The 19,962-nt window shown below is 49.3% G+C and overlaps 1 protein-coding gene across 1 annotated transcript in view; it reads right to left on the bottom strand.

Annotated features, from left to right (window-relative positions):
- Positions 1–3,309: 3,309 nt before the first annotated feature.
- The window catches only part of NFATC2 (nuclear factor of activated T cells 2), a 73,116-nt gene continuing 56,463 nt past the window's right edge, over positions 3,310–19,962 (bottom strand). Inside the window, exon 10 of the mRNA XM_066561587.1 lies at positions 3,310–3,840. Coding sequence (XP_066417684.1) covers positions 3,785–3,840 — 56 coding nt within the window. The 3' untranslated portion in view covers positions 3,310–3,784. The remainder of the gene's footprint in view (positions 3,841–19,962) is intronic.

Below are 19,962 nucleotides of genomic sequence, written 5' to 3'. Positions count from 1 at the left end.
AATGCTATTAACTCTTCCAAGGTTAAGCTCGTGCCTCTACAGAGAGAAAGTTGTACTAAGTAACAGAAATACTAATACTGGAAAAACTCTGCCCAGCAAGAACAGGAAATAATTTAGTACTGTATATATTGAAACTCTTCAGCCTAGCTATATATTTTAAGATATCATTTTCCTTTTTAAAGAGACAACGATGCACAACACTACGCCTGAGGATGCTCCTTTTCTCCGGAAATAAATACAAAGGTGGTTGAAGCTGAATTGTTTAACTACTGCTGCATGGAAAAGCAGACGGGGCAGCAGAGCCTGAGCTCGTGCAGCTGTGGCTGAAGCCCTAAAATTCAGAATACATGGGGTGAAGCCTCCAAGCTGAGCTGCTGGGAGACAACACAGGAGGGACCCGGCTCTGCACGGGGTGTTCATTTCTAAGCATGGATAAAATAATGCACCCACAGAGAGCAGGGCATGGCCTGGGCTGGCAGGGACCCCAGGCACAGCCAGGGCCACCCTGCCACGGCAGGGACACCTCCCACTGCCCCAGGGTCCAGCCTGGCCTCGGGCACTGCCAGGGATCCAGGGGCAGCCCCAGCTGCTCTGGGAATTCCAGCCCAGCCCCTGCCCACCCTCCCAGGGAGGATTTTTAGCCTAATTTCTGATTTAAAGCCATTTGAAGCCATTGCCCCGTTGTCCCATCACTGCCAGCCTGTGTAAAGAGCCCCTCTCTGTGTGGGTGTATTATATAAATGACATTGTGCACTGCATGTGCACACAGATTAATACCTATGCATTAAAGAGGAGGAGGGAATACAGCCAATGCAAGCGTGCCTGGAGCACCTGTAGCACATTAAAAACCCCTTCCCCAAAAAAAACCCCAAACAAAAAACATCAGCCCCAAAAAACGGGAAAAAAAACCTCAAACCCTAAAAAAAACCCTCCAATCAAACAAACAAACAAACAAAAAAACAGGCAACAAAAGAAAAAGCAACCCCCAGAAATAATCCAACAAATCCAAACGCAACCCTCTGTTCCCCTCTATAGCAAAGAGCCTGAAGAACACATGAGCACAGTGGAAATAATCTGGTGTATTTTGGCTGCAGGGCTGTGCCTGCCTGGCTGCCCTGGGCCCTGAACAGCCTTTGCTCCAAGGTTTCAGCTATTCCTTCCTTTGGGGGTTAATTTATTAAAAGGACATTTCAGCCTCAACAACCCAGAAGGCAGAACTCAAACACTGACCTTTCCCTTTGCTCAGATCCAGCACTAGATTTTACTTCCAACCCCCTTTTCTAAATTGATATTATCTAAAAATAAATATGCAAAAAATTATTCTCCTAACTTGATGAGTAGTTGCTGCAGACAATCACCAGAGCAGCAGCAGCAGCAGCACATCTCACATCTGAAAAGACCTTCCTGGGCTTCTTTCAGCTTCTATTTAACATCCAGCAAAAGAGAAGGTTCTGCCAGTAATCTGAAGATTTTTTTTTTTTTTTTGTGGATGGGTTTCTGGGTTGTTTTTTAAATTTCTCCTATACTTTACAGGTTGGATCATGGAAAATGTTTGATACATCCAAGTATGAAACTGGGGAGATGCATTTGGTCTGTTCTTTTACTCAGCTATAGCACAGAACTTCTGACAAGGCAACTTTTGGCCTTTAGAATATGTCAAAATTGTCTCATTCATCAGACTGCACTAAAAACCCCTAATATGTGTCAGATTCTGGCCCAGTGACAGCTTTTAACAATCCAAAATAGCTTTTTGAGGCGTGTGAGCCAGTCAGGCCTGCTGAGTGCTGCCTAACAGGAATTCCCCTCTTCAGCAGGGCTGGGCCTCACTTTTGTTTCTGGAAAAGGCAGCAATTAAAAAATTAAAATGAAAATGAAAAAAGGCCATTTTCACCTGTGCAGGTCCAGGCTGGGGCTTGGCCAGGGCACCTGCAGGGCAGAGCTCACCAGGAGAGCACCAGAGAGGCACCCCAGGAGTTCGGGGATACAGGGAACTCCTTTGGGGGTGAAAGATCTGAACCCCACAAAGCAGGAGTAGAAGCCAGGGGTGCCATTGATGCCAGGGTGGGATGTGCAGGGCTCTGCTCTGGGTCTGGATCTGCGCTGGGCTGAATCTGGAGTTCAGAGCTGCTCTTGTGACGTTCAGACTTCTGCTCAAGAGCCAAATTTTAGCTGAGCCCCAGGTCAGGTGTTCTGAAGAACCTAATGCTTCTGTCTCCCACTCTAACCCCAAGACCTTGCAGAGTTTAAGCTTTTAGTGGCAGAAAATATATTCTTTCTGATAGTCCTGAAGAGATTTTTGTTGGACCAAGCCATGCTGTGCAGGTATTGTGCAAAACCTTTCTTGAGACATTGGGGAACCAATTTTGAGGCTGCTCTGCTGTATTCCCATCCCCTCACTCCTGCTGTGAGCAGTGGACACTGCCAAGTTTACTGTGACACAACTGAGAACTGGATTCATTTCACTGTGCTCTAGAGCAGAGCTCAGGCTCTGCATTCCTGAAAATATCAGCATTCCTTGTTTATAAAACCAGGAAAGATTGCTATCGAATTCCTAAAATGTTATGGCTATCTTTTACTGTACACTGGTTACCCACTCAGAAGCCTTTTATCCCTGACTCCCTAAATATTCTAACTTGTACAACTGCAGGTGGCAGTGGTTACCTGGAATGTGCTAAGCAGGAGTCAGGACAGGATATTCTAACACACGAAGCAAAACATAACAGAATACTAACTCCCATGGAAATGGAACCTTTCCAGGAATTGCTGGTAGCTTTGCAAAGCTAAAGAGGCCAGGTGAATATAAATAAGTGTCTATTTTCTCTGGAATGTATGGCTTCTGTAAGATGCAATTATTTTCCTCTGCAGCTCGGGTGAGTAAATGTTCCAGCTGCTAAATGAGACAAGTTATGAGCCAAGAGCAGGTTCTACATGAAAAGAAACAGCAAAAATTTGTTAGAGAGAAAATATCTAAGGTGTGTTCATATACTGCCTAAATACTAATAAGGATCAATCATAAAATCTTTGGATTTACTGTGACTCCTATATATTAATCTCTGGTTTACCTGGGTTTATTTTATCTTGGGGCAAGCATTTGCAACTGCTGAATTGCTCTTTTCACTGGTTGGTTATGAGAATCCCTCTCTTTCAAATTCCTATCCAATCTGACAAGAAAAATGAAGAAAACTGGATTGAGCTGAGATCTCCTGTTTGAAATACCAACCCCAGTGCTCAGAGCAAACTGGCTTTGATCCTGGACTGGCTGAAGGCTGAGCGAGCTTGGCTGCCTCAGTTCCCTGCAATAATAACATTTCTCAGGAGGGCTTTGTGACCTGCAGGGCACATCACTGTTGGTGCCCTGCAGGATGGTGCTCCTGTTCCATGAATAGATTGCTGTGTTCCCTCTACCCACCCCCAGTGCCCTGCCCAGGGCACGGCTCCTGTGTTCCCCCATGGACGGACGGATGGATGGATGGATGGATGGATGGATGGACGCACAGACAGATGGGCTGCAGCAGGCTTGAAGTGTTTCCTCAGACAGATGCTCTGTTCCAGGAGAACAATGTGATCTCTGGATGGAAGGAAGGGTGTCCTGCGTGCTGTTTACACGCAGAGGTGCGAGGTGCTCAGCCAAGGCTGTCACTTGGTGCCAATTCATTGTTCCTTGCACTGAGTCTCTGCCTGGAGATGAACTGCAAAGGAAGCCAGAGGTTGCAGGGGCACTGGAAGGATCTAAGAGGTCACTTGTGGAAGGATTTGGTAAAAGTTGTCTCACAAATCTCTTCTTCTATGTCTGACTTCTGGCAGGGAGTCCGGAAAATTCCTTCCTGATAATTTCGTTAACTGGGAAATAAAAGAAAGAGGAGGAAACATTAAAGCACTTCCAACATCAGGACAAGTAAAAAGTAAAAGCAATCCTTGGGCAGTCAAGCTGCAAACATCCCCTCTGCATTCATAACTCAATTTCACTAGAATCTAAATAAAAGAGTTTTAGGAGGGGAGGGGAGAGAGGGGTTTTTTAGGAAGGAGGGGAGAGAGGGGGTTTCACTGTATTCACCATGATTCAGGTGCCATAGAACAGAGAGAGGCTGTGCCCAGGGCCTGCCCCAGCCCTCACACACACTGCCTGTGCCACAGGCACTGCCCTCACCCCAGGGGAAAAGGAAGGAGCATCTCTAGCTATCCAAGCATTCCAACAGCCTCACTAGGCTGAACGAGAAATACTTTAAAGAGAAAAAGGCCAGGTTTGGAGGAAATACAGTGGACAGTGATGAAAACACAGAGGCTGCAATTCAGGTGAAAAAGTTTGCATTTGGGTGGTTTATGTTTGGAATTTTTAAATCCCACTCTAGACTCTAGCTGCTTTACATCTCTATTATCATTTATTTGCAGAGTGGAGCACAAACACCCTGCATTGTTTGTGGGAGAGGCTGGGACAGGCTTGTCAATAAAGCTCAAGGGAAGACACTGAAGACCTCTGCTGTCTGTTTAAAAGTCAGAACAATATCACTTTAATTACAACAGCCAACGTCTCCTGGGAACTTTCCACACTCACTTGCCTAAAGCACCCTCTGGCACCTCCTGGAACAAGAATTCTCTCTCTAGAATTCAGGTGCTCCCTGGAATTTAGGTGCAGAAATCTCTGCACTTTGATTAGGAGAGCCCTAAACCATGAGCACTTGATGCAGAACTCCAGAACTGCCTTTTTGGAGCTCCATTTCACCTGCAGCCCCTGCATGCTGTATTCAGCACAGTGTGCAAACTGCTCAGTTACTCTGATTTGCCTTAAAACAAGAAAACTGAATTTTCTAGGTTCCAGACCCCAGATCTAAATGACTTCTCCCTGCTGATATTTAAGGGCTGAAACAGGGACTAATTCAAACCAAAGCAGGCCCTCACCCAAGACTGATTAATCCTCAGGTTTGCAGCTCTAAGACTCCTCTATATTCTACCAAATTTCTAATAAATGTTTATGAGAAACATTAATTAACATAGTATTAACTTACATAGAATTTCAGTACTTCCCCCTATCTAAAAGACCTGGTGCCTAGTCTCTGGCAAGTCTCTGGGAAGGGGAACACATGAATTAGTTTTTAGTATTTACAATTCATGGTTTGAAATCTCATTCCCCTCTGCATGCTGGGATTTGTCTCTGAGGAAGTAAAATCTGCATTTTTTCAAAGCTCCATGTTGCTGCTGGACATGGGGGGCTCAGAGATCCCACCAGTAACAGCCCATGGCCCAGCTCTTCCCAATTCTGGCTGGGAGATGCCTGATTTGAGCCAGACTGGGGCCTCCTGGAGATGATTTGGGCGAGAAAAGCAGAATTCCTGCCCAGCATCCCACCTGCCACTGCCAGCTGCTGGCTCTGGGGTGACTTGAGGCAAAGGAGGAAGGTTTGGGTGCTCGGGCAGGGCTGCTCTGCAGTGCAGGGCAGCAGCCAGAGGGAGGGGAGGTTGGTCCAGCCTGAGCAGAGCCTCCCCTGCTCACTCACAGCTTCCTGCCTGCTCTACCCAGGAAATGACAGGAGCAGGTCTTCAATGGAAAGTTTTCACAGCCTCAGCTAAAAATAGCAGTGAGGTAAAAGAAGTGGGCACCCACTCTTAGAGGGTCATTTCCTTCTGAGAAACAAGTGGGCTGAGGCTGCAGGCAATTTATTTATCAACACACTTGTTTGTGCTACCAAAAATACCACAGATGAGTTTTACCTATCCCTTTCATCTACTACAGTCATGGAAATAGCAGAGCCAGCAGTCATCTGCATCTAGGAAGGGTTAAATATGAAGTGAAACACAGCAGATAATTCAGTGGGGCTCTCTGAAGAGGCTTTGAGGGTCCAGCTTTGGTTGTTCCCTCTTTAGGGCCAGGTTGGATGCTGTGGTGAAGTGCTGACTCAGCCTGCAAACTTCACTTTCCCTCCCCTGAGGTCAGCAGTGGCTTCTGTGGGCTGAGGTTACAGGGGGCTGCAGCCTGAGCAGGGCTGAAAGGTGCAGGGGAACAGTGTGAAGCATGAACCCCATGGACAGGCACACCCAGGACTGCTCCCTGCCAGCTCTCCCACGTGGAAAATTGGGGTTTTTGTGAGAACCTGAGTGTCAAGAGCTTCCTGTTATCAGCTGGCCTGAATGCCCCACAGCCACCCTGAGCTTCACCCAAATCCAAGTGGTGAGAGGAGTGTTAGGTGCAGGTGAGGCTGGGCATCACTAGAGTGTGTCAGGGCTTGTCCCAGCACTAAACCCCACAACCAGAGTCCCTAAGGCCAATTAACATGTAAATAAATTAACAGGAATGATCCCAAGGCATGGCTGGCTCTCCAAGCTGGAAATGACCTCCAGCCCAAGGCCAGTGAGATCACACATCCCTGGGGATCTGCTCCAGGACTGTGTGCCCACAGCCAGGGCTACCCAAGAGACCTGGGCTTCCACAGAAGGCTGCCCCAAACCAGAAACAGCCTGAACCAAATCAGAAACAGAGCCTGAGCCAAACCAGAAACTGAGCCTGAGCCAAACCAGAAACTGAGCCTGAACCAAATCTGCCTGGAGCAAACCAGCAAACTGACCCTGAACCAAACCAGCAACTGAGCCTGGACTAAACCAGCAAACTGAGCCTGCACCAAATCTGTCTGAACCAAACCAGCAAACTGAGCCTAAACCAAATCTGCCTGGACTAAATCAGCAAACTGAGCTGTGCCTAAACCTCAGAGGAAGCCCAGAGCATGTGCTGAACCTGCTGGTCTGAACTCCCAGCTATCTCTTTTTGGCAGTGTGGTTAAAATGTATCTCAAGTATCAGTTGTCATTATTTGCTCATTTCTGGCTGAGAGGAACAGGAGATGATGTGATTAATAAATAAAACATTGCTGTTTAAGGTGCCTGGCACTGGTTGCTCTGGAGCACACCACTATTGATCTGGTTAATGAGAGAACTGATTAAATGAGGCCACAGGCACATATGCAAAGATAATGAAAAATTAAATCATAAAGAAAGATATTGAGATCACAGCTGCCAGCAGCCTGCCTGGGCACCCTTCAGCATGTCCTGTGTCACCTCCTGCTGCTGTAGGAGTGGGACAGAGCCCAGGGAGGTGACCCAGAGGCTGCTGGAACTGTGGGGGCAGTCTGTGTCCCTGGTGGGCATCAGCCCCTGCCCCAGGCCCCACTGACAGCCAAGCCTCCCCCTCATCCTCCCAGCTGGAAACTGGGCTGAGTTCCTGTGGGGTGACACTGGGCTGTGTCCCAGCAGCCCAGAGACAAAAGGAGCCCCTTGAGGGGGCAATGTCACCCTGTGAGGTGCCACACTCACCCCTCTGCACCTGTGCCACCCCACGGATCCCCCTGGGTACCAGGGGTGCCATGGGTGCTGCACACAGGTGGCACTGACCCTCTGGGGACAATCCCACAGATCCCCTGGGTACCAGGGATGCCATGGGTGCTCCACACAGGTGGCACTGACCCTCTGGGGACAATCCCACAGATCCCCTGGGTACCAGGGGTGCCATGGGTGCTGCACACAGGTGGCACTGACCCTCTGGGGATCCTGCAGCAGTTTGGGGCTCCTCAGGAAGGCAAAGCTCAGCCCCAGAGGCTCCTCCCTGCAGTGCTCCATTGTCCTGCCATGGCCAGCAGGAACTGGGACATGCAAAGCAAAGCCCTGGGCAGGAACTGGTGCAGCAAAGCTGACCCTGGCTGGCAGAGTGCCCTCAAACCTGCCCTGCCTGGAAGGATGGGATCCTCTGGATGCTTCAGCCCAGCATGCACAGCCCCACCTCTCCTTCCCTGCCCACCAGGCCCCAGCTACCTCAGGACAGCTCTGTGCTACACAAGTGGGGAAGAAAAAGAATATTAAAATAAAAAAAAATTAAATAAAATTAAATATTTTAAACCCTCTACGCCAAATAAAAAGGTGGCATGACTTCTTAATTGAAAAAATAAATAAATAAAGGTTAAGAGAAACACACAGCTGGAGAAAAGGCAGAAAAATACCAATTACCTTTCTTTTTGATTGCTTGGATCAAAGATCACAGTCATTCTTTTTCATATAATGTTTTGTATCCAGCTAAGGTGTGTATCTATCAGCTCTGAAAAAGATTTGCAAAACCATTTTTGAGAAAAAAAGGTAACCTTTGACCTATGCTGCATGGCCAAGTGTTACAGCTTTCACTACTCTTCCACTTTGTGGGTTAATTTCATAAAAGGACATTTCAGCATATACAACACACAAGGCAGAATTTTACCCCTGACCTCTCTGTTTGCTCAGATCCAGCAGTAGATTTTACTTTTCCCCCCCTCTTTTCTCCACTGATATTATCTAAAAATGAATATTCCAAAACTTACACTCCTAGATTGGTGACAAAAGTGAAAAGCTGATGATTTGGTCTGGGACTCCAGAGGCCTGAGGGTCCCTGGGTCAGACTCGTCACTGCCTTTGCAAAATTCACTTCTCTGGTCACCCCAGTGCCCAAATAAGATCCAAGGTCAGTCCCTTTCAATTGAGAGATCCAACCACAGTGGCTGTGAAAATCAGACTTTGCCTTAATTGCACAGAACAGGAAAGATCTGAGTAAAGAAGTCATGAAAGTTACAGTCTTTGCTTCAAATGCAAGTAAGGTGAATTATTTTCCTCAGGAAAAGGCAGTATTTAAAATTTTGTGCCTTTTTTAAATTTCCTAATCTTTTTAGATTTCTTTTGAATTCACCATGAAAGCATTTGGCACTCCTGCAAAACCATGTGGAAAAAATAATAAAAATTCGCAATATTAAGGAGCAAAAAGTGCTTCTTAAAACCCAAGTTTGGAGTGCAAGATTCAGAAGTGTCTTTGCTGCTGGATTTCAGGTGACTATATATAGAAAGGAAGTATTTTCCTTGGCTCCCAGGGATTGTGCAGCCACGTATCATGCCCTGGAACCTCCCACTCAGTACACAGCCTATTTTATATTCTGCATCCTGGAAAATCAGCTCCTGCACACGAGAGCACAGCGACTCCCTGGCTGGGAAATACCAGTTTGGGTGCACCAGGCACAGGGAGCCCAAACCAACAAACTGTGCTGGGGAAAAGTACTGGGAGTGTGTGGGGTTGTTTTAGAAACCAACAGCAATGAAAGGCTTTTTTCCTGGAAAATGGGGACGTACAATCACTGAGGTGTTCTCGGTGTAAAGGTTTAATTACACATCAAACCCAGGGCTCCCTCCTCACTGAAATAATGCCAAGAGATGCACCCTGCATCTGCCTTGTCCTGCTTATCACCCACAGAGCCTGTGTGACCCGAGACCCTCCTCAACACCCTCCAGCCCAGCAGCAATCAGCTCCCCTCCATTAATTAAGCCAACTCTTGGAAGAGGTTGCTGACCTCAAACTAAGTGGCAACTCAAGTCCCAGGATGCATTTTTGCTGTGGGAGTATCAATAGACTCCAAAGCCATTGGCATCTTTCCATGAATTTAGCAACAGAATGCAGATATCTGATGGAAAACAGAATCTAAATAAAATGCATATTTTTGGCTAAAGCCCATCCCAACTGAAATCAATATCTGAACTGCTCTGGATTTACAGGATCTGGATTGCACCATGACATTTAAACATCCTTCCCTTATATTTCAGCACAGTGCCAGAGTGAGGTGCAAAATTTAAAACAATTGGTATCTTCAGTATTGTCCTACCCAAATTTAACAGTAAGCTGGGTGTGCCTGCAAGAAAAGAGCAAAAAATAAAGATAGCATTTCTGCTAAAAACATTCAATGCCCTAAATGCACTGTAGATCAAAACCAGCAGGAAGGAAGTACTCAAAACACAAATCTGTCTGTGACACCACCTCAGAAACACTAAAGGTTCTCTAAGCACTTTCATTATTGTCACTGTACTTCCAGAAAAGATCAAGAGCCTCAAAGCTGGCAGGAAAAGTGACCCAGAGGGGAATGGGGGGACTCCAGGGCTGGGAGCTCTGTCATCATCCTGCCATGTGGCCCTGGCCAAGCATCCCTGAAGGACCAGACCTGGTACAGATCTGCTTTGGGATGCAAAATGCACAAAGGCTGGGAGGTCACACTCCTGGAACCCCAATAATCCCTGCTCAGCTAAGAGAAAACAGCCTGAGAGGTGACAACCTCCACAACACGAGCTACACCCTCTGCAAATCCACTCTGCTGTGTGTGGGGATGGAGCAGAGAGCAGCACCCCCAGGAGCCCTGCAGGAGTGTTTTAAAGTCCTTAGGCAGGACTTTAGACCCTTGAGAGCCCAAAGCACCACCAGGTGCTCAGCTCACACAGGCAGGAGGAGAGTTAGAGCACAAATGACACAGAAAATGGGGCAGGAGGACAATTACAGCACAAATGACACAGAAAATAGGGCAGGAGGACAATTACAGCACAAATGACACGTTCTCCTGCAGAAACAGCTGCCAAAGGCTGCCCTGCATGAGCTGCAGGGAACAGTCCTAAGGCTGATGGGTGCCATTTGTGGTGCTTTCAGTTATCTCATCCATTTGATCCCTGTTTGAATCCACTGGGTTAAGTTTTCGAGGCACTTTTCCATGAGCCAGGGAATTGTGATATTTGCAGGCACACATGCACACACATGAGCTGGGATTCTATCCTGGCTGCTGGCTACCACAAAGAGCAGTTGTTGCTCCAGAGGATGATTTCCTGTTTGCTTGATGGATTTCAGTATTTAGTCACCACTTTTTTCAACAGGCAGTTCTAAGATTGGTGCAAGCCCTGCCTTCCACATGCACTGGTGGAAGAAGGGGCACCTTCAGGAACAATTTCATGTCCTTTTCCTCCTGCCCCAGCAGGCTTCAGCAAGTGCCTGTGGGCAGCCCTTGGAGCTGTTCTGCAGGCTCAGACTCCCTGAGCTGGGTTTGGAGGGTTGTGTCAGACCCTTGGAGCAGAGCTGGGAGAGGCACCTCAGCAAACTGGGGTGGTTTTGTTTCTTTAAATCTCATGCTCTACACCCTTTCTCTGCCCAGAGCACTGCAGACACTGACACAAAGCCAAGGATGGTGCTCAGGGTGGCACCCAGGGCCAGGCCCTTCCCAGGTTACTGACCAAGGACTGGCTCTGGGTATCAATGCCAGAACTACATGGGCATGAAACAAAAGCTCCTGTATTCCTGTTTGCTAGGATGGTGATAAACATCCTGTGCTTTATCAGGTAAACCCCTGAAGCCTGTTCAGTCACCAGACAGGAGGCAGAAAGGGGCTGCAAGGAGCTGAGCTGGCTCTGTGCAGCTCCTCCACCAGTGTCAGCAGCTGCTTTGGGAAGAGTACCTTGAAAGTGGAAAACTAGATCAGCCTGGGTGTGATGAGGAACTCCAGGCCACCGTGGATTTGGTTTGTAGTAGCTTTCCATAACAAAGTCTTTTTTTAACTGACTTTCTTTCTGCTCACATATATTTAGATCTGACTTTCATTCTGCAGCACTCTGATGCCAGAGAGTTTTGGCTGCAATTGCAAGGAAGGGACACGTGTTTGAGTCATGGAGTTGGCTCTCTCTCCTTGATACTTAGTGAGTTACTGAGAAAAGATGAAGTTTGTATTTAGCTTTAGTTTACATGCAACAAGACCAAGTAAAATATTCCAAGTAGAATGAGCACATAATAAATAAATACACAAAAACTTATACCAGAAGGGGATGGAGTTAATTTTATAAACCATGTAACTTGGCTAAACCCATGCAGAAATATTAGGCTGATGGACTGAGGCGTAGGAAACACAAGGCAAGAATCCTCATTTTGTCACTGCTAACTCTTGACTGTGCTGCTGCAAAGCACAAGGGTGAAGTGTGCTCCTGTCTGGTTTACTGTGCATGGCTTGGACCTCAGGGATTTGATCCACACCTGCTGAGATAAGCAGTGTCATTTGGTACTGAGACACATTTCTTTTAGATCAAAAGCAGCACAACCAGAGGAGGCTGGCGATGCAGCAGCACCTCGTGGTTTAAAACCGGATGAAATTGGAATTGGACACCACAACACCCCTAAAACAGCAACTGCAGGGAAAGCACACGAGCAACAACTCTCTATCCACGTCACTGTGCAGTTTCATCATTCTCCTAAAGTTAACCTGTTTAGTGGGGCAGGGTGAGTCATTCAGCAAAGTGATTCAAAAACAGAGAGAGAAAAGGGAATGGAGGTGAGAAAGGCATTTTTTACAGGAAATAATTGGGGGGAGGGTAGAAGAACAGCTACAGCACGTTCAGGATTAGCTGAAAGTACAAGATAGGCAATGCTGCTGCTTTTTTATTTCTGTCACAAAGGAACCCCCAGAACAAATATTTAATTGAGGGGAAACAAACCATGTAACAAATATTTAATTAAGGGAAAACAAACCATATTAAGCCTTCCCTTTAGGCAGTTTTGCAGGGGATGAACAGTCAATAATGGAATCTTTTCCCTCCCTTGAGCTCTAGTGCTTATGTCTGTTAATCCACAAAACTATTCACTGGCTCTAATTCTCTGGCATCTTATCTTGTGCTGTGTCTTCACTCTGACACGTCCCCTCTGAAGGGCTGTGAGCCCTGCAGAACCCCAGCCTCTCCCCACTCCAGCCTTCCCTCCTGACATGTCTGAACTGAATCCTGAGCCTGGTTCTCAGGGGAAAACAGCAGAAAATCCCCATCCTAAGGTAACAGGGAAGATGCACAAGTGGCCTGTGAGGAATTGTGCCAAGCAAACCCAGCTCCCCTCTGCCCAGACATGCAAATCTCCCTCTGCCTGCAATTCCTCTGCTGGACAAGCAGCCCCAGCCCAGCCAGCCTGCACGGGGCAATAGCTCCCATGTGCTTGATTGTCAGCAGGACCACGGGCACAGGCACCACACTGAGCAGGGGAACACACAACATCACTTTCGCACACGGATTATTTCTTCCATCATGCCTCCACATCCTTCCACAAATGAATATTTGGGAGAAGATTGTTCCCCCCTTTGGGAAGTGCCTCCAAGGGCAGAGATGGGCAGCAGCTCTGCAGTCCTGCCAACAGCAGTCCAGCACTTGGGGGCTGCAGTTACTGCTCCCAAGGCAGCTGGAAAGCAGCCAGACCATGAAATATTTAACTGCTTACTGACAGAGTGTTACAATTCACATCTAATAATGTCAAGGAGGTGCCACATACAAGATACTGTGTGCCTGCCCACATCCAGCTGTTTGCTCTTATTTTGCACTTTGACTGGAACTCCTTTGAGGGAGGAACTGCTTTTTTTAACTGTGGAGTCAAAGCAGCATCTGCCACAACAGAGTGCTGGGGTTTCTACCATAAAATAATGTACTAATAAAAATACTACACAATACTATGGGGTACATGTACAAATCAGAGAACACGAGACAGACCTAATTATAAAGAGACAGGGATAACTGGGAAAAGGAGTGCAAAAGACCAGGGGAGCAGATACTGTAACTGGTTTTACATCTTGCCTCAAGAAGGCCAGGAACATCTGACAGTAAACAGCTTGAGAGAACAAGAAAAATGTTATCTGCATCATCCAAAGCCTTCAAACTTTCAATCTGAATCAATGGCATGAACAAGAAAACTTTTGTTTTCAATACGGAGAGAAGATGAAAGAAAAGAAAAAGCATTAAGGGAAAGAGAAAAGAAGGGCTATCAATTACCAGAAACACAATGAGCTCCTCCATGTCCAGCAGAGGTTCACCTTTAGCTGAAGTGCAGCCCATACTGCTGAGGTTGGGCAATTCCCAATAATGAATTACAGCACAATAGCAATAACCTCCATTTGTTCAGAAATTAGCCCTCAATTATTTCCAGATCTCCTGCAATTAGTTCAGATATCCCAATTCCAGATCAAGATGCAGGAACCACCACCCAAAGAGACTGCCCCAGGGAATCCTTCCCGGGGTGTAGTGATGAGCACCCCCAGTTTCCAGCTGTGAGGTCTGGGGCTGTGTGGGTCCCCAGGCCAGGCAGGCAGGAGGTGAATGCTGTGCTCAGGCAGTGTCCCAGGGGCACGCTGCAAGCTCTGGGATACCTGGCAGGCCCATCCTGATCTCTCCAGCTGTGTAACCACGTTCTCCTTCAAACACAAGTGTGCTCAGCCAGCTCAGAGCTCCGTGCCTCATATTGAACCTATTACTTTGCATTTAACCATGCACTGCTACGCTTCCTGGGAGAATTCCAACCCAACAACAGCGCCCTTGGAACCACAGCATGATAAAACACCCTCCTGCCCGAGAGAAAGATCAAACTTGCTTAGCTTTGACGTGATCTCATTGGAGCCCAGCACACACTCAGCAGCAGTTGGCAGGCTGGGAACGGGGATTCATTGGGAATGCTGTCTGTCCTGCAGAGGGAACCAGCCACGGACAGCTGGAACACACACAGCAGCAGCAGCAGGGCCAAGGGCACATCCCCAGCAATCCCCGTGAGCAGTGCTGGCAGGAGGGTGGCTGCCAGCAGGACAGAAATGGCCTGGTCACACACACAGAGCAGGGCCCCCACACGGAGCCTGCAGCAAGGCCAGCTCCTAAAGGGACCTGGGCAGCTCACTCTGAACTGGAGCTCTGACACCCAGCCATGTGTCACAGCACACACACAGCACATGTCACCCTCAGGATGGGGCACAGGCTGTGCCCAGCACCTCTGGGAACACCACAGAGAGTCCTGAGCAGGACTGGGAACATCCTTTGGGATGGCCTAAGGGAACGGCCTTGGGATGGCCCAAGGGAATGGCCTTGGGATGACCTAAGGGAACATCCTTTGGGATGGCCTAAGGGAACGGCCTTGGGATGGCCCAAGGGAATGGCCGTGGGATGGCCTAAGGGAACAGCCTTTGGGATGGCCTAAGGGAACAACCTTTGGGATGGCCTAAGGGAACGGCCTTTGGGATGGCCTAAGGGAACGGCCTTTGGGATGGCCTAAGGGAACAACCTTTGGGATGGCCTAAGGGAACGGCCTTTGGGATGGCCTAAGGGAACAACCTTTGGGATGGCCTAAGGGAACGGCCTTTGGGATGGCCTAAGGGAACGGCCTTTGGGATGGCCTAAGGGAACAACCTTTGGGATGGCCTAAGGGAACGGCCTTTGGGATGGCCTAAGGGAATGGCCTTGGGATGGCCCAAGGGAACAGATTTTGGGATGGCCTAAGGGAACAACCTTTGGGATGGCCTAAGGGAACGGCCTTTGGGATGGCCTAAGGGAATGGCCTTGGGATGGCCTAAGGGAACAACCTTTGGGATGGCCTAAGGGAACGGCCTTTGGGATGGCCAAAGAAAGCAGCAGGATGTGTCCATCCTCAGCTGTGCTGCCCCAGCTCGAGAGGCTCAGACACTTGGCCATGGGCTGCAGGCCATCTGCAGAGCCTGTCCCAGCCAGCTCTGGCTGTGCCCTGGCACTGCAGGCCTGCCTGGCAGGGAGCACATGCCATGCTTCCAACCACACTGGACTTGTGCCAAAACAGGCCTGGTGAAGGGGAGGGAATATCCCAGGTACTACAAAAATCCCACATCAAGAGACCTAAACATGGAAGTGATGGGAAAAAAACAGACTATTCCTGAGGCTGTGTGTTCCTGCTCTTCGGCCAAGAAGCTAAAATTTGCTCAAGCTGAAGTGGGTGGTTAAGCCTTGGAAACTTCAGAACAAGTTCATGCTACTGTGGGTGCTGGGAGAGGGCAGAAGGAGCATCACAGAGCTGGAAACTTCCCCTGTTTTGAACTGACAGCGAGCAGAGGCCTTGGGAGAGCCCCCTCAAGCAGAGCTGGGTTATGTCTCATGGCCAAGTCAGCAGCCAACATCCTGTTGGTGAGCTGGGAGTGTGCTCTGCCCTGGCTGGGTCACACATGGGTCACACCACGGGGCTTTCCTTGGGGTCCCCTCGGCAGCACCGTAAGCAACCCCTCAGCATGAGTAATCAACACTGAAAATAATCACCCAGTGTGTCTTTTTGGGCTGGAAATCACCACGGGGAGTGGACACAGCCAGCAGAGTCTGCAGAGGGTTTGGTCACTGCTGACCCTGGCTGAGGGTGGGATGACCCCCAGGAGAGACAGGCTGCAGCCTCCTGGCCACAATTCCTGTGACTCAGGAGGGTGACTGGCCCCACTGGGGGCTCCCTCCTTCTCATTCGAGGTGCTCAGAAACACCCCCAGCTGTTTTCTTTTCCTCCCAATGGTGTGAGGTGCCCAGCCTGGCCCTGCATGGGAAGGGGCCAGAGAGCAACTGCTCTGGGCTTGGCTTAATTTGAGAATGTCATCTGCATCCAGCTGTTAGCCTTTTGGAAATCTGCTGGGCTTTGTCTGCCTCGTGTGGCTGATGCTCCAGCTGCACACCCCTGGCAGCCAGAGAGTTTGCTTGGAGGACCCAGACAGGAAAGCCCGTCCTGAGAGCACCCTAGGGCTCCCACTCAGGTGGGAATGAGGCTAAACTGCCCTGCAGTCACAGCAGGAGAGTGGGGAAGCTGCACAAATATGTACCCATCAATAAAACTGCAAACCATTACAGCATTGCTACCCACTTTCTGGTTTTCTGCTTTTTTGCAGTTGTTTTTGTAAAATCCCATCTTGTGATGGGAAAAATCAATGCTATCTATGATTGAGAAAGAGGACAGGCTGGACCAGAGTGCCTTGAAAGGGCAGGGCAGACTGCAGAGTTATGAGGAGGTGGAGGCTTGCTGAGACTTCTTTCCAAGGAACAAATCTTTAACAGGGTGTGGGTTATACATGTGAAAACAGGGTGATCAGGGGATAGAGCTTTACTACCTGAACAATTCTTCCATTTGACAGCTGAATATCAAATCCCCTACTTTTATCCACAACGGCTCCAATTCCACACTCAGTTACTCAGGGACATGGACAAAACCATCCATCACTGAACAGTCAGGTAAATACAAACCACCACTAACTGCAGCCTGATCACAAAATTGGCTTTCACACCTTTCCTGAGCAACCACAGGAACGATGTGGGGTGATTAATAACTCCTCATTATTTACTAAGCAAGCTATAAAAGAAAGTCTAAGTGACAGGAAAGTGTATTTGGAGCAGTGCTGTGCTGGGGGTGCTCCCCTGGCAGGGGCAGGAAGGCTCTGGAGGCAGGGATGCTCTGCAGGGCCCTGGGGGGAAAAAGGGAGGCAAAATCCCCTCTAGAGAACCCCAACTCCTGCTGATGCTAAGCACATTGTACTTAAAATTAAACTAAGCAGAAAATACATAGTGTGGGCTGCCTGTAAGGTCACTAAGCCGGGGAGAAGGGACTGCTTTAATTTCCCTTTTACCTGGAAAGGAAAATAAACTGGAGAAAAAAACCAGTCCAACAAAATAACCCCACCACCTCTTCTGAGGGCTGGAAAAAACCTGTCTGAGAGGGGAGATAGGTGCAAACACCTCATTGAACATGGGCTGTTTTCCATCCCCCAGCAGAGGCCTTGCTGTGCTCTCAGCTGGGCTGGACACGGGCAGAGGGCTGGGCGAGGAGCAGGAGGACGTGAAGCTGGCTGTGCTGTCCAGAAGATGAAAACACTACTGCTGTTTATAGAGGGAAACCCAATTCGTCAGCCCAAATGAATTCCTGGGCTAATCCATGCAGGCTTCATGTTTTCCACCGGCCCCAGCCACTGTACAGACTATCTTTAGGAGGCACAGTGTGTTTGGAAAGGAGCAGCTGGAAAGAGGGGACGCTTATGCCAGCTTGGAAGGCTCTCTGCTATGGAAAAAGAGGAATGCTCTCTTGGGTCTCCCCACAAAATTAAAGCATCTTCATCCAGAGCAGAGCGATGCCAAGCACAACAAACAAAAGCGGCTTTCCCCAACTCTCCTGGGCAGCCTCGCTCGGGGCTCACAATGGTTTCCATAGAACTTGTTTTGCTATCACAACAAATTCGAGCTGTCCAGGCGGGATGGCCACGCTGTTTCAAAGACAAGAAAATTCATTTCCTCACTTCTTGCCCTGCCAAAGCATTTCTGCCTCCGTGCCACAGACAGGGGCTCCCCAGATAACCGAGCATCCGAGGGGTGGTGGGAGAGACCCCAGAGGCTGCGCCCTGTGGCACTCAGGTGTGGCACTCAGGGGCTGTGCAGGCTGCCCTGTGCTATCCCCAGAGGCTGTGCCCTGTGGCACTCAGGGGCTGTGCAGGCTGCCCTGTGCTAACCCCAGAGGCTCTGTGGCACTCAGGGGCTGTGCAGGCTGCCCTGTGCTATCCCCAGAGGCTCTGTGGCACTCAGGTGTGGCACTCAGGGGCTGGGCAGGCTGCCTTGTGCTATCCCCAAAGGCTCTGTGGCACTCAGGGGCTGTGCAGGCTGCCCTGTGCTAACCCCAAAGGCTCTGTGGCACTCAAGGGCTGTGCAAGCTGCCCTGTGCTATCCCCAAAGGCTCTGTGGCACTCAGGGGCTGTGCAGGCTGTCCTGTGCTATCCCCAAAGGCTCTGTGGCACTCAGGTGTGGCACTCAGGGGCTGTGCAAGCTGCCCTGTGCTATCCCCAGAGGCTCTGTGGCACTCAGGGGCTGTGCAGGCTGCCTGTGCTATCCCCAAAGGCTCTGTGGCACTCAGGGGCTGTGCAGGCTGCCCTGTGCTATCCCCAGAGGCTCTGTGGCACTCAGGGGCTGTGCAGGCTGCCCTGTGCTATCCCCAGAGGCTCTGTGGCACTCAGGTGTGGCACTCAGGGGCTGTGCAGGCTGCCCTGTGCTATCCCCAGAGGCTCTGTGGCACTCAGGGGCTGTGCAGGCTGCCCTGTGCTATCCCCAGAGGCTGTGCCCTGTGGCACTCAGGTGTGGCACTCAGGGGCTGTGCAGGCTGCCCTGTGCTATCCCCAAAGGCTCTGTGGCACTCAGGTGTGGCACTCAGGGACTGTGCAGGCTGCCCTGTGCTATCCCCAAAGGCTCTGTGGCACTCAGGGGCTGGGCAGGCTGCCCTGTGCTACCCCTCATCCTGCAGGCTCCCATCCTGCCAGCCTGAGCTCGGGCACTGCACGCAGGTGGGGAACAAACCCCAGGCAGCAGGGTGTGCTCACTCAGGAGGACACCAGTGCCCGGTGCTGCTCACACAGACTCTGAGACCAAGGCATCGCTGCAGCCTCTCTGGCAGCAAGGGCTGGATCATTTGCCAGGTTCTGGCCCCAAGGGCTGCACTGCAGTGTCCCCGTGGGAGAGGCTCCCTCCAGCCCCTGCACACACACACGTGCTCAGCAGCAGGCTCTGAAAGCAGAGATGTGTTTCTGCACGACAGACTGGAGGAGCATTCAGTGCTGCATCTAAACCAAGACTGTTATCTGAACAGCCTGAAATTCTCTGAAGCCATAATCTTGATCTAAAATTTACATTGGTTTTGAAGAGCTAAGAAGTGTAACCAAGAACAAAACAAAGGGCCAGAGATACTAATTTCTAAAACAGACATAAGCACTAGTTTTGTGTTTTAATAATAGCCTATAAAAATTGTCCTGAAGAAAAATTTGTATAAAGATCAATGGCATTTTTAAAAAAAGGAAATATCTCTTACAACACTACTAAGTTATTTTCGGGTATGAAGCTGCAGGATGGCCTCAGAAAAGCCCTCATGTAACCCAGCCTACCTAGCTGAAAATCAGGGTCTACCTGCTGGATGCTGCAATCTTGGACTCCTTTCCAAGGAAAGAGACAGCACCCCACTCAAAGCAAACAAACAAGGGCGCAGGAGAAATCAGATAAGAGAAAATGTAATGCAATTTTAAGGAAGAAAGATACACACCCAAACTACAATTAAAAAATGCAGCTGCTAAAAGTTCCCCTCATGTTTGCCTCAGTCCTGATTTAAGCCTGGATCTGCCTGATGCCTGGTGTGTCCAGACTATTTCCAGCCTTTGCAAACATCATTTGCACAGAATTAGAATGACTTCATCTGCAGTGACTTGAACTGGGGCACTTCCCTGAGTCCTAAGCTCAGATTCCTCTGCTGGTGACCAGGGGCAGAACTAGAAGCCCACAAGCAGCTGATGAAGGCCCAGCACTGGGAGGGATCTGACCCCAGAGGGAATGCAATGCCTGCTCCAGCAGCCAGGCCT

This window comes from Molothrus aeneus, chromosome 17, assembly GCF_037042795.1.
Source record: "Molothrus aeneus isolate 106 chromosome 17, BPBGC_Maene_1.0, whole genome shotgun sequence".
In the NCBI taxonomy this organism is placed as follows: Eukaryota; Metazoa; Chordata; class Aves; order Passeriformes; family Icteridae; genus Molothrus; species Molothrus aeneus.
This window is presented reverse-complemented; position numbering and strand designations above follow the sequence as displayed.